The sequence below is a fragment of the Dermacentor variabilis genome, chromosome 9 (assembly GCF_050947875.1).
Source record: "Dermacentor variabilis isolate Ectoservices chromosome 9, ASM5094787v1, whole genome shotgun sequence".
Classification (NCBI taxonomy): Eukaryota; Metazoa; Arthropoda; class Arachnida; order Ixodida; family Ixodidae; genus Dermacentor; species Dermacentor variabilis.
The window spans coordinates 1,942,077-1,957,112 of NC_134576.1; the positions used below are offsets into that span (position 1 = coordinate 1,942,077).

General features: G+C 45.8%; 1 protein-coding gene and 2 non-coding genes across 9 annotated transcripts in view; 1 reads left to right on the forward strand and 2 right to left on the reverse strand.

Annotated features, from left to right (window-relative positions):
* Positions 1-15,036, forward strand: part of LOC142558245 (EGF domain-specific O-linked N-acetylglucosamine transferase-like) — a 283,563-nt gene that overhangs the window by 28,719 nt on the left and 239,808 nt on the right. For all 7 annotated transcript variants that reach the window (XR_012822996.1, XM_075670398.1, XM_075670401.1 and 4 more), the window contains exons 4-5: positions 2,023-2,131; positions 5,596-5,696. Coding sequence is in view for 6 of the 7 variants with exons in the window: in XM_075670398.1 (XP_075526513.1) it covers positions 2,023-2,131; positions 5,596-5,696 (210 nt within the window). In the remaining variant the exon portion in view is untranslated. The remainder of the gene's footprint in view (positions 1-2,022; positions 2,132-5,595; positions 5,697-15,036) is intronic.
* Positions 1,222-1,296, reverse strand: TRNAS-GGA (transfer RNA serine (anticodon GGA)). Its single transcript has one exon. It is a non-coding gene; the product is annotated as a tRNA-Ser (tRNA).
* On the reverse strand, positions 1,503-1,577 carry TRNAS-GGA (transfer RNA serine (anticodon GGA)). Its single transcript has one exon. It is a non-coding gene; the product is annotated as a tRNA-Ser (tRNA).

Consider the following 15,036-nt stretch of genomic DNA (forward strand, 5'->3'; position numbering starts at 1 on the left):
TGATGGTATCTCCTGAAGTGATTGACTGAGAATACTGCTTCAGATCATAGTCGAGTGCAAAATGAACCCACAGTAACCTTCACAAAAACATGCTCGGTCGACCTTTTGTGATGGCAGTGACACCTGATGGCTGTGACAGTAGGGCTCTACCAATGCCATGAACGTGGTTTTCTATTTCGTATCCAAATATAATGCGCAGGCAATTTCCTGACCCATTTTCTCGGAAGAAAGGGTGTGCATTAGCTTTGGGCAGATATAGTATATAGGTACTCTGTTTCATACTAAGCAACCAATGCAACGGAAGCTATGCAAGTAGTGCAGTTGTAGAAGTCTCACTCCATGCTTTTCACAGTGCAGTTGTCTTTGATCTGAGATGCTTTCAATGGAATAACAACTACAATTTGAAGACACAAGGTCATGTGCAGCCACATATTATTCACACACCTTTGTGCTGCCGCTATCTTCTTGTCATGAGGTAAAGTTGCGCACTGTCACTGCTATTCAGAAAACTGTAACACTCCACATGTTCAGTAGTCATCATCATCTGTCTGTTTTATGTCCACTGCAGGATGAAGGCCTCTCCCTGCAATCTCCAATTGCCCCTGTCCTGTGCCAACCGATTCCAACTAGCGCCCGTGGATTTCCTAATTTCATCGCTCCACCTAGTCTTTTGTCGTCCTCGATTGCGTTTTCCTTCTCTTGGTACCCATTCTGTAACACTAATGGTCCAACGGTTATCTAACCGGCGCTTTACACGACCTGCCCAGGTCCATTTTTTCCTCTTGATGTCAATTAGAATACCGTCTATACCCGTTTGCTCTCTGATCCAAATTGTTCTCTTTCTGTCTCTTAATTATGCCTAACAATCTTCGTTCTGTCGCTCTTTGCACGGTCCTTAACTCGTTTTCAAGCTTCTTTGTCAGTCTCCAAGTTTCTGCCCCATATGGCATCACTGGTAAGATGCACTGATTGGACACCTTCCTTCCTTCTAGTAATAAATAGACTGAAATCTGCGATGCCTTCCATGTAATAATTACATTGTATTTTGCTATATACAAGTATGAGGCTTAATGTTGGACGTAGTAGTTCTGCGGAAACCCGCAAGGTGGAGAGAAGTAATGAATAAAGGGAAAATGAGACATCCACCCGTTCGTAGCAATTGCTACAAAGGAAACCCATACGGGTTCCTCGAAAGAAAAGCCTCATAGTTGAAGAAAAATTCGTCCTGGTCCGGGACTCGAACCCGGGACCACCGCCTTTCCGGGGCAGCCGCTCTACCATCTGAGCTAACCAGGCGGCTAGCAGATGGCAGAGCGAAGTCGAATTTGTCGACAACACGAAGCATAGGCAAGAGTTTGACGTAGTAGTTCTGCGGAAACCCGCAAGGTGGAGAGAAGTAATGAATAAAGGGAAAATGAGACATCCACCCGTTCGTAGCAATTGCTACAAAGGAAACCCATACGGGTTCCTCGAAAGAAAAGCCTCATAGTTGAAGAAAAATTCGTCCTGGTCCGGGACTCGAACCCGGGACCACCGCCTTTCCGGGGCAGCCGCTCTACCATCTGAGCTAACCAGGCGGCTAGCAGATGGCAGAGCGAAGTCGAATTTGTCGACAACACGAAGCATAGGCAAGAGTTTGACGTAGTAGTTCTGCGGAAACCCGCAAGGTGGAGAGAAGTAATGAATAAAGGGAAAATGAGACATCCACCCGGGTGGATGTCTCATTTTCCCTTTATTCGAGGCTTAATGTTACATCAAATTGCATGGCACATGCAAGCTTACCTTCATCTGTGGCTCACTATCCCCTGTCTGCACATGCTACCAGCGAGAGAAACCTCCCTAGCCTTCATAGCACTGTGTGCCACTTTTGAAACAAAGTATAGAAATCACTGGTTCTTATTAAGTGCAATCACGTCAATGGAATGGCTGCACAACAGACGTCTGGCATTGCTGTACTTCGTGTAAGCCAGAATAAACTCGGAAGAATGCAGTCGAAATGGCTTGGCGCTCTCTTCCCTGCAGGGCATCAAACAAACAGCAGCAAGAGCAGCTTTTCTTCAACCAGGGTGACTTTGGCTTCATCCGCGAACGTAAGAAGACTCTCGCCATTCTCTGTCGGCCGCACAAACCGGTGAGGCTCTTCACAGAAATTGGCTTGTTTACACTCAAATTTTGCACAGAAGGGGCATTTCGTAGTGCATATGTGACATCTGGGTACAATGCAGTTGAACCTACTTACACAGATCGCAGATACAGTCGAACCTCGATATGTCGAACAGTGTGGTAATTGCAAAATAGTCCAATATAGCCAGAATTCGATATGTAAAGTTACGTAAGAAATGCGTCAGAAACTTGTACAAATCAATGAATGAACGAGAGGTGTGATTGGGCATCGTTGCTTGGAGCGCGCATTCGGTTGTGCCGTGCGCCATTGGCCTAGGCTGTGCCGACTTCGTCAGCCGCCCAAAGTCGGCGCGGCCTAGGTCAATCGCACGCGATGCGACCGATCGTGCGCTCCAAAGAACAATCCCCAATTGCACCCCAATCGTGGCACAGTAAATGCTCATTTGAAGCTTTACACAAAGTATTTATTTCTTCGGCTCAAAGTACTGCAGCAGTGTAGCCTGCTTCTTATTAGTAGCCGTGTGCTTAACCACGGTGTCCTCAATATAGGCTGTGTTCTAATACTTGCCGTAGATTGATAAGTAGACGGCTAAGCAGACAGTTGCCATCTTAAGTCTCATTCCAATTTTTGCGAAGACATCAAAGTAGGTAGCTTCGTGAAGACATAATCAAAATCAAAAACGATGTAGGCTACTTTCCTGTCCAAACAAGATGGCGGCTGAGCAGGACGCTTGGAAAGTTGGCAGGAAGGTTGTCCGCGCACAAGAAAATGTAAATATGCTACCCTACGCTCTTAATGTAAGCTGCATCATGTTTTTCATAGGTTTGCAGGCGCAAAAACTTAAGACACAGAAATTATGTGTGCTTTTCGCAACTTCTTCTTGTCACCGCGAGGTGGCATCCTGTTGCAGAAGCATCTTCCGTGCATGTTTGAGACAGCTAGAAACGCATTCCATTACATAGCTTTGAAGCTGTCTCAGCTGTCTACGTAGACTGTCTCTGATACTGGTTATAATTGGAACACACCCATAGTCTAAACGAACCACAAGTGATAAACCAGTGCCTTCTATTGTGCCACAGTAGTGGCAAAGAAGGGCCAAAGCAGCTGCAGACTCAGCTGAAGTTGGGAGCGGGACATCATCAACGCTTGTGGGATCAACTTTGGCTTTGTCAAGTTTGGCTGCTACTTCCGCTGCGATCTCCATGCCCGTCAATCGAACCATTTTGAGACACTGTCAATAACAGAGTATGAAGTGGCATCTTCCAAGGCGTCATGAGTGAGCGTGCACTGTCACGCGTCTTTGTGGATGCAAACCACCATCCCTTGCAACGTGCGGCAGGTACAGAGCGCGGCAAGGGATGGAGTCGAGGAGGCAACCGAGGAGTCAGTGCGCCAAATGCAATGCGTCGTTGATGTTGTTGAACTAGCCAAGCCGCGGCATGCATAGGCCGCTATGTTCAAATAGTGCCCTTGCCGCTTTCTACGTGTGCAGCTATAGTGCGCAGCAGTCGGGAACACTCATCATGCCATCGCTATCTTTGAAGGCGTTGCGGGAAAGCTCGCCGCCTGTCAACAGAGCGTACCTGGTCTCTGGTGGCGAAGTTCGATATAGCCATTTTACGTCCAACCCTTTTCAAAATAACAAATGCATGTGATTTTCCAGGTGATATAGAAGGTGTTCTATATAAACAATAATTCTATACATCCGTGTTCGATATAGCGAGGTTTGACTGTATATAATTCATCTGTTGTAATGACCACATTTTGCAGCATTTACAATTTTCCAATCCTACCTATTGATACTGCATCAAAACATAACGAACATTTTTGAAAATTGGCGTACTGTTACAACAAACACTTCAAACCAGGTCGCTGTAAAATGAGGGCGCATGTCAGTGCAACCCCCCCCTCCCCCCCATCCAACTGCTAAGAAAATTCGACCACCACCGTGCGCAGATTTCAGACGCTGGGGTCACTTGCTTTCAGCTCTGCTCTATGTTAGGGCAACCGTGTTTTCAAGACATGTCTCCAGCGTGCTTCGGGATGAAGCAGTACAGTGCATGGCGCCTGTGGCCTCCAATCTCGAAGGCCACAATGGCGGCACACTAGTGTAGGGTTTTCTAGATTGGGCACGAGACCTCGATGGCACTGCGGACGTTCTCAGAAGCTAGAGCAGCAGCACTCTCAATCTTGTGCACTTCTTCGTGCGGCACCCCGTGCACTACTTTATGTACACTATTCAGACAATTTTGACCAATATTGAACCAACAGCCACTAAAGCGTTGCTATCGACATCCACGCAACCCGAGTAGGTGTGAACGCAGCAGGACACGTCGCTGCCACGTAAAGTTATAAAGAGTTGGCGGTTACGGTTTGTAGATGCTTCTTTTATGTTGTTGCTGATAACAGGGTGTTCTACCTTTCGAACTTTGTGCTTTTTCGGCCGAAGAAACTTTAGTAAACGTAACTTCTCGTCTCCTTGCGCATGTGTAGTCGATGCTGCAGCCATAACAGCATGCTGCAGTATTTTCTGCTTGCAGCCAACTAGAACGTTTTGCTATTGCACCTATGTAGAATCCACTCGTATTCCACTGATAGTAAAATATATCGCAAGCTCTCGAAGAAAAAATGCCAGCGGATGCGCTGGCAGCTGATTGCCAGCACTGGCGGCAAATGGCAGGGGATTGGAATCGGCTGCACACAATTTCGGAGGGACTGCAAAGCCGCACTTAGCTCTTTAGATTACAGTTTTAATGGAAACTTGTCCTGTTTTTTGTTCCTTCTTTGTGTGCCGTTACCGTTGGCGCTTCATTTTTTTGAAAACTTGCAGTTACATGCGAGAAAGTGCTGGGAACAAGAATGAAAGTACTGAAAGTCCTATTTTTAGACGAAGGTGATGTTAAATTGTAGCTGCCAACACCAGCTACAGTGTCATTAATTGTTTTGCATTTTGAAAGGTGAGTTTACATGCAATGAACACCTGATACAATGACCACTTTTCAAGGAACTGTCGAGTTTGTCTTAAACGTGTTCAACTGTATTTTGCCAGTACTGTATAGAATAATTCAGAAGTATGCGTTGTTGGCTGCTGCGCAATGGTTGTGCCATCTATCATTCTTAAAGTGAAACACAGCGTGCACCCTGTTTCAACATTACCATGAGAGATAACACCAGCACTCCATTTCTGCTGAATTGACATTTTCTTGTATGATGTCACCACACAAGGTGCACACTTCTGACTTATTGTTCGACTGTCTACCATTTTCCATTCCAATGCTTAGGTTGCACTATCTTTAGATCTTTCCCACACTTTCCTGCTAACATCCGAGTTTCAGGTAAAGTGGTAACAGTATGCAAAATCCCTCTGTTGAATGTTGCTGGCATTAGCTGTTGAAAAGAGTGTACCTTTTGCTATTCTTAAGGGTATGTTGCTATGACAACCCATTTACTTTCTGGCTGCACTTGTGCAGGGTGCTTCATTGCTGGAATGTGTCCGTCACATGGAACTCTGTCGGGCCAAGAACATACGTCTGGACTTCCAACGCTTGCTGAGCATGACTGGACTTGTCAAGTGAGTCCTGGATCGAACTCTGCTGACTGGGATGTTTTATAATTGCAGCATCTGCTCCAAGGTATTCGGTCTGGTTTTCTGCAGCATGCTACTGTTTAATTGGAATGCTCATTATTAAAATACCTGCAGGACCAATTGTGCAGACCCAAAAAATCAGTCGGCAACTTCTTTCCATGCACAAGGCACATCACGATTGAAAACAATCGGTGATGTGAGCTCATCTTTCAAAACTTGACAAAGATTGCATGAAACTTGCCCACTAACTTCACATGGCATTGTACTACACTCCACATGAAGCCTACACACACCACAACACACATATGCCAAAACTGTGCCTCGCTGACCAAGCTACCAGACTCGCTGATGGCTGAGGACTATCAGTATTGCAGTCACCATGTGATCAATCGCGCAACCCTTGTGGTAACAATGACTGGCTTGCCACTGGGCCTGACCACCATGTGTGTTCATGCGCTGCTGCCGGAAGGGTGGTTCGGGATGTGTTGCATTCAGTTTGTCCGGGACAGAAGATCTGTTCGTATTGTTTGGGAAGCTGAATTACCAGGTGTTTTCTCACCTTTAAATACACTTGATTATTTATTTATTTATTTATTATTACCTCAAAGGCCCCAGTGTGGGGTATTACATGAGGGATGGGTGACCACTTCAGTGGAATATGGACTCAATGGCAGCGTTGAAATGATGTGGATTGGAGTGGTTCGCAGCGTCAACGGAAAGGTCATTGACCACCATGTGTCAATGATGAGACCACAACTTCACTTCGAATTACTGATGTTCTACTGCATAACAAGTCATTGGATGTAAGAAAGCAAATCTAAATTGATGGTTCATGGTTATTTGTTTATCAATTATTTGTTTATAATTGTTTATCACCAATATCGATGTGTAACGAAACTATTCTTATAGCAAATATAGAATACAAAGAGGGTATTTTCATGTTGTCTGCAACTTCGTCATAACAAGATCTGACTGTGCTGGGTGGCGATGCACTGTATGAGACACAGACTGTGAGGCACACCAAGATGTAAGGGAGTGCACTGAGGCTTTTTGCAATCTTGTGCATTCGTATATGGGCACATTAACCCAAAGCTGCAAGACACTCACTTTGTCTTCCTTAACTTTCTTTATGTGCAGCCTAATGGGCCCCACAAAGACGTAAATGGTAAATTATAGAAGCAGAAGCCATAATCAGGAAAGAAGCAAGAATAATAATAAGATTTGGAAAGGTTTTCCTTTTCTACAATTGTGTGAATCATTCTTCGTATAATCAAAGAAAGTTCTATATGCATTAGTATTCCATCCGCTTCGATGTCACAAAAAGAAATATGTTTGCTAGACTCGGCGAAAAGATAGACACGGAGTGTCATGTACATTCGGGATCGTGTGTCTGTATATGAGCTTGTAAAATCACAATGAGGTTCAGTTGACAATGCGCTGCCACATGTGTCTTAATGTGTAATTATTAAGAGACTTGTGGGGAGCGAGGGAGAGAGGGGGGGCAGAGGGGGAAGGGGGCTTAAAGGCCACATTAAAGCACCTTAGCATCTAAGCAACAGTACAGAAGCAGACGCATGTCAATCAATACTACTGTGCCCGCCACAGTAGGTTTGCAGCTATTGCATTGCTCGAGGTGGCAGGTTCAACCCCAACCGGGGTAGTCACATTTCGACAGGGCTGAAATGCAAAAACACCCATGTACCTTGATTTAGGTGTGCGCTAAAAGGAAACCGAGGGGGTCAAAATTGATCCAGAGTCTGCCACTATGGCGTGCCTCATGATCTAATTGAGGTTTTGGCCAAATACATCCCAACAATTCAAATAAAGTTTAGCACTTCTGCCACGATGGAATGTGCCCTGTGAGGCAATGACAATGCTCAACTCTCTCAGAGGTTATGAAGTATGGTGCACGACAGCGCCTCAAGCAAACACGTCTCGCTCTGTGTTCTGTGTGCTAAGCAGACAAACAGCAGTGGAGCATGCAAGGTAATGTTTAACATCAACTCACCACCCTCGTATCGCACTAAATGCTGAAGAAATTAAACGTTTGCCATCAACACAACCACTAATTATCGTCAATCAAAGCAAACAGCACAAAAAGCTTCGTTTACATTGATTCCCACAGTGTGTGGTATCTGTATAACTTTAACACAAGGTTTTAGTGAAATGAGTATAGAGACACACTAATGGGTGTTTTGTCCCTTTTAACATTGACACAGCAGAGAAATGCATTCTACAAGGAAGTGGTAACTTTTTCAAAAGACAAGTCTTTTGATGGAATGACGACTGCAAGCAGGTGCAAAAAAAAAAAAAAAAGCTTGGGGCATATTTCGTCGATTGCCAACTGCTGAAAATTTGATCGAATTCAAACACATTAAATCACAGGGAATGTGGACAGGATGGCAAGCTAGGAGGGCAAGCTCGGAGAGGTTCTTTTCAGCCATTAATTAGCATACACAGAAGGCAAATCTATGGAATGGTTTAAGAAGTCTTAGGGGCAGCAAGTCCATCCATCGCCCCTGGTAGATGAGGAAGGAAGCAAGTTGAAAGACCTGGCTGACACTCCTGGTGAACAGTTCGAGTGCATGTCTAACTTAATCCACTACTCAAAGTCCTTTCTTAAATACTACAAAGAAAAAGAAGAGAAGACACTAAAACATAAATGTAGCACAAACAAACCTTATAATCATTCTTTCAGCATTGGCGAGCTTAGAAATTCCTTAATTAACCACATGTCAGAGCTCTGCACTTGCACCTCATAGAATCATGTATGGCATGATCAAACACCTCTACCCCTATACCCAAATCACGCTATTTGCACTTTTCAATACTATCTGGCTCTATGGATATGTGCCATTCACATGGAAAGAAACTATTGTTATCTCAATTTTGAAGCACAGTAAAAAATTTTCATTGGTGACCATTTACCCTCTTATTGAGCTTATGAGATGCCTCTGTAAGCTTTCTGAAAAAAAAAAATGTCAATCGCCGTCTCATGCATCTCCTAGAGTTCACTAAAACGCTTGACCTATTTCAATGTGGATTTGGAGAAGGCTGGTCTACAACCGACTATCTTGTGCGCATTGAGGCAAACATCTTGGATGCATTTGTTTGCAAGCAGCACTTGTCCATATTCGTCAACATGGAAAAGATGTACGACATGACGTGGCACTGCGGGAAGTTACGAGACCTTTCGGGGATGGGCATTCGAGGAAATATGCCTAACAATATGTAAAGCTCCCTTACCATCCGTACGTTCCAAATCAGAACTGGCAATGTATTGTCGCGCTCATTTACACAAGAAACTGGCGTTCCTCAAGGAGGCATCCTCAGCTGTTCGTTGTCAAGATCACCCCACTCCGTGGATTGCTACCTCCAGTAATGATCTATTGTCTATGTAGACAATGTACAATTAGGCTTCAAATCATGTAAACTTTCAGTCTGCAAGTGACAAGTGCAGCATAGCCTGAACAAAGTGTCGAAATGGGCAGTAGAAAACGGATTCAGATTTAACCCCAGTAATGTTCCTGTGTCCTTTTCTCAAGAAAGAGAGGGCAGGTTCTGGGTCCTCATACTGAACTTTACGAGCAGCGAATACCTGTGAACAAGGAGCACAAGTTTCTAAGCATCATGCTTGATTCAAAACTGACCTTCATTCCACATATCAAATATCTTGTAGCGTTCCTAGTTAAAGGACACAATAGACATAAAGCATGGCTGTGGAACTGGCATTCATCTGGTCTACCTTTTATTCTAACTTCATTCTTCTCTTCTCCTATCCTCCGGTTTGTGCGTTTATTCATGTTCTATTCGAAGGCTTATACTGCTTCACCCTTCCAGGTTTCTTTTGCTAACCCTTCCTGGGGTAATACCTACTTGAAAACGTTTCCAATCGAAGCACATTCAACTGAGCCCCGTTCACCAATGTACCACACAGTCTTCAATATTCTTTTCTGAGTGGCTGTGTTTGTCACAGAGTAAGGACCATAAAATTTTGCACTGGATTCTCTTACTCCTTTTCTAACTAGAATGAGGTCAGTGACTTGAATGTCTGAGATACCTGAGCGATGTTTCTTGTCAAAATTTTTTTTCACTTGTTTATGGTACCTCTCCTCCTGCGATTTTCGTTTCCTCTCCTCGATGATCTTGCGATTTTCTAACAGCCCCAGTTCACGGTCCGCCTGAAGAATAGGGGTTTCTCCTGAAGAAGCGAACTGCGGGCTGCATGCCAAGCCACTGGTGTAGGTGAGATTGTGATGTCTTACAGCTGCTTCTAAAGAGCATTTCCATCCACCAGGGAAACTATCGTACATCCTGATGTATTGTTTCACATCTCATATAGCACGCTCTGCAAGTCCATTCGCTGCAGGATGGTATGGCGCACAGAATTTCATTGATATATATTGTGGTCTCGAGCCCATCCCGCTAGTTTTTCACTCTTGAACACTGGACCGTTGTCACATACGATCGTACTGGTTGTCCTAAACATATCTCGTTGGAGGAGGGCGATGACACTATTTGCACCTTCTTTTCCTGCCCGTGCCGCAACCATCCTGGTGCATTCATCTATGGCCAGAAGAAAAGCTTGCGTTTTTTTTACTCCTTCTCATTTCTTATTTGCTCGGCGAAATCCAGGTGTATACTTCCAAAGGCACGTTCAAGTGGAAAGGTATTATCATGGCGTCCGTAGGCTGCTCATATTTCACTTTGGTGACTTGACAAATGTAGCATGAACGAACGTATTGATTGACATCTTTCATGTGAGGCCACGTAAATCTCTTGACTAGCTTGTTGCAGGTGCGCCAAAATCTGTCGTGTCCTCCAGATTCTGGGCTATCGTGGTACAAATAAAGCACCTTGGAAACCAGCATTGGCGGGACTTGATAGCGACCTTCCATAAAAATCAATTGTTCAGTGCCTTCCCACAATTTTACTTCATTGATTTCTTCCAATAGTTCTTTGTTCATCATTCTAGACAATGCATCTGCATCAGTCAAAAGGGGTCCAGGTCTGTGAAAGATGGTGAAATCAAACTGCTGCAAATAGTTCACCCATCTGGCAATACCTCCCTTTGGTTAGGTCATATTCAAGAGATGAGTGAGGGCCTGGTGATCGGCGAACAAAGTAAACTTCGTACCTTCTAGGTACGTAGGGAAGTACTGAATTGCTTTATGGACGGCAAGAGCTTCCTTTTCAGTAGTGGTGTAGTTGACTTCAGGTGGCTTGAGGGTGTAGCTGTAGTAACCTATTAAGTGGCTTTTCTCCGCCGGATACTTCTGGTCATTTGTGGTACAAGACTGCACCTGTTCCATGTTGCGAGGCGTTGGTATTCGGTTTAAAGGGTAAAGCGAAATCTGGTATGCGTAGAATAGGGTCAGCAGAGATTCTGTGCACCAGATCATGGTAGACTCTCTCACATTCCTCATCTCACTCAAATGGAACTTCTTTCTGCATTAGGCACGTGAGGCATCTTGTTCTTATAGCAAAGTCTTTTATGAAAGGTCTGAAACATCCTGCTAATCCCGAAAACACACGCATTGAGTGGACTTCACATGGTTTTACCAGTTGGGATATCCTCTCGATGGACTCTCGTTGCATGCTTTTGGTAGTCTCATCAAAGACTCTTCCAAGAAACACAACTTTTCTTTGAAAGAATGCACTTTTATTAAAATTAACCTTGAGGTGTGCCAAGCTCAAGGCATTTAATACCTGAGACAGGGGTTCCTGATGCTCAGCCTCTGTTTTGGAGAAGACGATAATATCGTCTATGTACACATTACAAAAGACATCTAGAAAAGGCTTCAGGACTTCATTCATAATCTTCTGGAACCATGCTGGCGAGTTTTTCCAGCTGAAAGGAAGCAGGTTATACTCGTACAGATCAAAGGGCGTGATAAAAGCAGTGTACATTTTTGTTTCTTCGGTTAGCGGGATCTGCCAGAAACCTTTGCACAAGTCAATGCGTGAAAAACTTCGGCAACCATCTGTCTCATCTATACTGTAATCGTGTTTATCTTTGGCATGGGAAATGGTATAAGTTCTGTCTGGCGATTGAGAACCCTGTAATCTGTGCAAAATCTGAAAGTTCCATCTTCCTTCAGCGCAATAGTTATGGGAAAGGCGAAGGGTGACACCGAAGGCCAGATTATATCGGCGTCTAGCATCTCCTGCAATTTTTTCTTCATCCACATCTTACGTTCTCTTGACATGTTATAAGGTGATTTTTGGATGACAGTCTTGTCAGTTCGAAAGGCACCTTGTGTGCCTTTCGAACTAAGTCGTTTCGAACTTTTGTCATTCTAAGCTTTATTTCTAGTACTCTGAGCCCTTTTCCATGTTACCTGCTTATCTGCACAATCCTGCTTCATTAGCTTCCTTAATTGTGATATGTATGTTCCGCGCTAGAACCATGTCGTGGTTTAGTCGTAATCATGTCGTCCCATTGGAAGTTCAAATGATGTGCGGCTTCCTTCAACCATCAACTGGGCATGCCAGGAGGATTGGAGCTATTCTTTCCGCTGAATCATGGCACCAAGTAAGGTTCTAACAGGAGTCTCTAAGGGTCCGTTGCGCGACCCTGGGAGACGGTCGCCATTGGAGCTGCCCCTATGCCGATTGGAATAAGTTAGCCGTGCAGCACGCGGACTTCCTATGGAGGATGAAACTTCCGGAGCTTCAACAAAGTAAGAGGAAACACCTTTCTAATAATTCACCACCAAATAACATACTGGTTCTTGGAGACGCCATCGTAAGTGATGACCATAGAAGAACCCTTGCTTTAGGTCCTAAGCACTGTTTTAAGGCTAACATAAAACCCGTTGACGTTTTAAGCATACCACGCTGCATAACCAGATTCGTCCCGGAAGAAGAACGCTCACGCTGTATTTCGGATTGCGTTGCTGGCATTAAACAAACAAATTCTCATTTTAAGATGCCTGACCCTGTCCGACCGTTAGTTGATTACCTTGTGGAGCATAAACTTAGACCAGTAATATCTGACAAGGAGGGTTATTTCAAAATTATGCCAGTGTTGCGTTTCGCCTGCGACACGCGGTTTTGCCGGCGCGACTGCGGCGGGGCGGCAGACATTTTGACCTGTTCGGCGTCGCCGCAACGCTCCCCGCCAGGCGTTTCCAGGCGTTTCCAGGCATGTTCCGGTGCCACGTGTCTTCATGTGCGTGTGTGAGTGTATGTGCCATTGTGCCCGAACCAGGCGATGCGACAGCAGGGGGTCACCCTCTCCTTCCAGTCATTGTGCCCGACCAGAGGCGCTCCGAGAGCCGAAGTTACCTTCTCCTCCCAGTCTTTGTGCCCGACCGGCGGCAGTGTGCGTCACCTTAGCCCATTGTACAATCACGTGCTCGTCTATTGAGGGGTTCCTTCTTGCCCTCAACTGCGAGAGTATAAAAACAGCTGCCCCCGGACGCCAAAAAGGAGGGCTCCGATTTCTTCTGTTGAGTAAAGTGCTCTCCCGTCTCTCTACTTCGGTCAACCTGACCGCCAACTCTTTGCGATGTTAAAATAAACAAGTTCTTTTGTTGTTACCAGTCGACTCATGCTTTGCCGGGACCTTCGGATGCTTCCAGTTGTACCCCAGGCCGCCAGGCCAACGCTACCCTTGGGGCTTGCGACCCAGGTACAACCACGGGCGTCAGCGCCGAGTTCCCAACAACCGATGCCATCGGTGGGATCCAAACATCTGGTTGGCAGCGGTGAGATCGCCTCCGACTTCAAATAACTGTCTGCCAGCGGTGAGATCGAGACAACGGAGGCCAGCAGCGAAGATATGCAGTTGACTGTATGCTGAGCAGCTCAACGACGATCCGGGAGCAGTGCAACGAGCCCTGCGTGATGACTGGTTGCCTGCAGCGGAACGACTGCGCTGAACTCTTGACTGCGAGGTTTGGTGAGTGCGGGACTTTCTTCTTCTGAGCTTTGCCAGGCTTTTGTTAGTGTCAGAAACAGAGCTGGTAATTGTGGTTGTCGTTGCTGCCGGGTTAGTTTGCGGCAAGACAATAGTAAGCAGTAGAGAAAGCAGCATTCAGAGCAGCCATGGATTTGAAGTCGTTGCGCAAACCGAAATTGTTGGAGCTTGCAAGAGAGTTGGGTCTGGATGTCTCAGACAAACTAAGAAAACCTGAACTGCTAAAGGCTATTCTTGAGTTAGAGGCTGAGGATGACGAGCTGTCGGAATGCCTTGAGACCATTGAAGAGAGGGAGACTGCAAAAAGACAGGAGCGCGAACTTAAAGAACAGAAAGAAAAAGAAGAGCGTGAACGTAAAGAACAGAAAGAGCGAGAGCAACAAGAGCGTGACCGTCAACACGCTTTGGAAATGAAGCGTCTTGAGGTAGAGATGGAACGCGCTCGTAATGGAAGTCAGGCACACGGTGCAGGATAACGCGTATTGTTCAAAATGACTGACCTGATGCGGCCGTTTAAGCTTGGAGAGGACATTGGTTTGTTCCTGGTTAACTTTGAGCGAACGTGCGAGAAGCAGGGGTTCTCTCGGGAAACGTGGCCACAGCGCTTGCTCACTTTGTTACCCGGCGAGGCGGCCGACGTAGTCGCTCGCTTGGATAGAGAGGAGGCAGAGGATTTCGACACAGTGAAATCGAGTCTTCTAAAAAAGTACCGGCTGTCTGCGGAGGCGTTCCGTCGGAAGTTTCGGGAAAATGAGAAAGGCAAAAGTGAGTCATATACAGAGTTTGCGTATAGGCTTATGTCGAACATGCAGGAGTGGCTCAAAGAAGAGAAAGCGTTTGGTGACCACGATAAAGTTCTGCAGTGCTTCGGGCTAGAACAGTTTTATAGTCGGTTACCGGAGAACGTGCGATACTGGGTCTTGGATAGGCCAGACGTTTGTACGGTGGCCAAAGCCGCTGAGCTAGCCGAGGAGTTTGTGACGCGTCGGGCTCGCGGAGCTAAAGACGGTCAAAAGGGTGAATTTGGCTCGAAGTTTGAGAGGCCGAGGTTCACACCCATGAGATTAAAGGGGGACACGCGTAGGGAGGATGCGAGTGAAAGCAGTCCGACCAAACGTAAAGAGACGGCGGCAGCCAAACGCAGAAAGCGGTTCTAGATGAGGCGAGCGCGCGTTTGTTATACGTGCCAGAAGCCGGGTCACTTTTCGGCGCAGTGTCCGGAAACAACACCAAAAGTTGTGTTTTTTTCAATAGGCAGCACTGACGAGAACATGAAGCTTCTCGAGCCTTACATGCGAGACCTCCTCGTGAACGGGAAAGAGTGCCGAGTGCTTCGCGATTCCGCAGCTACGATGGATGTAGTTCACCCGTCTTATGTAGAACCCCATATGTTCACGGGCG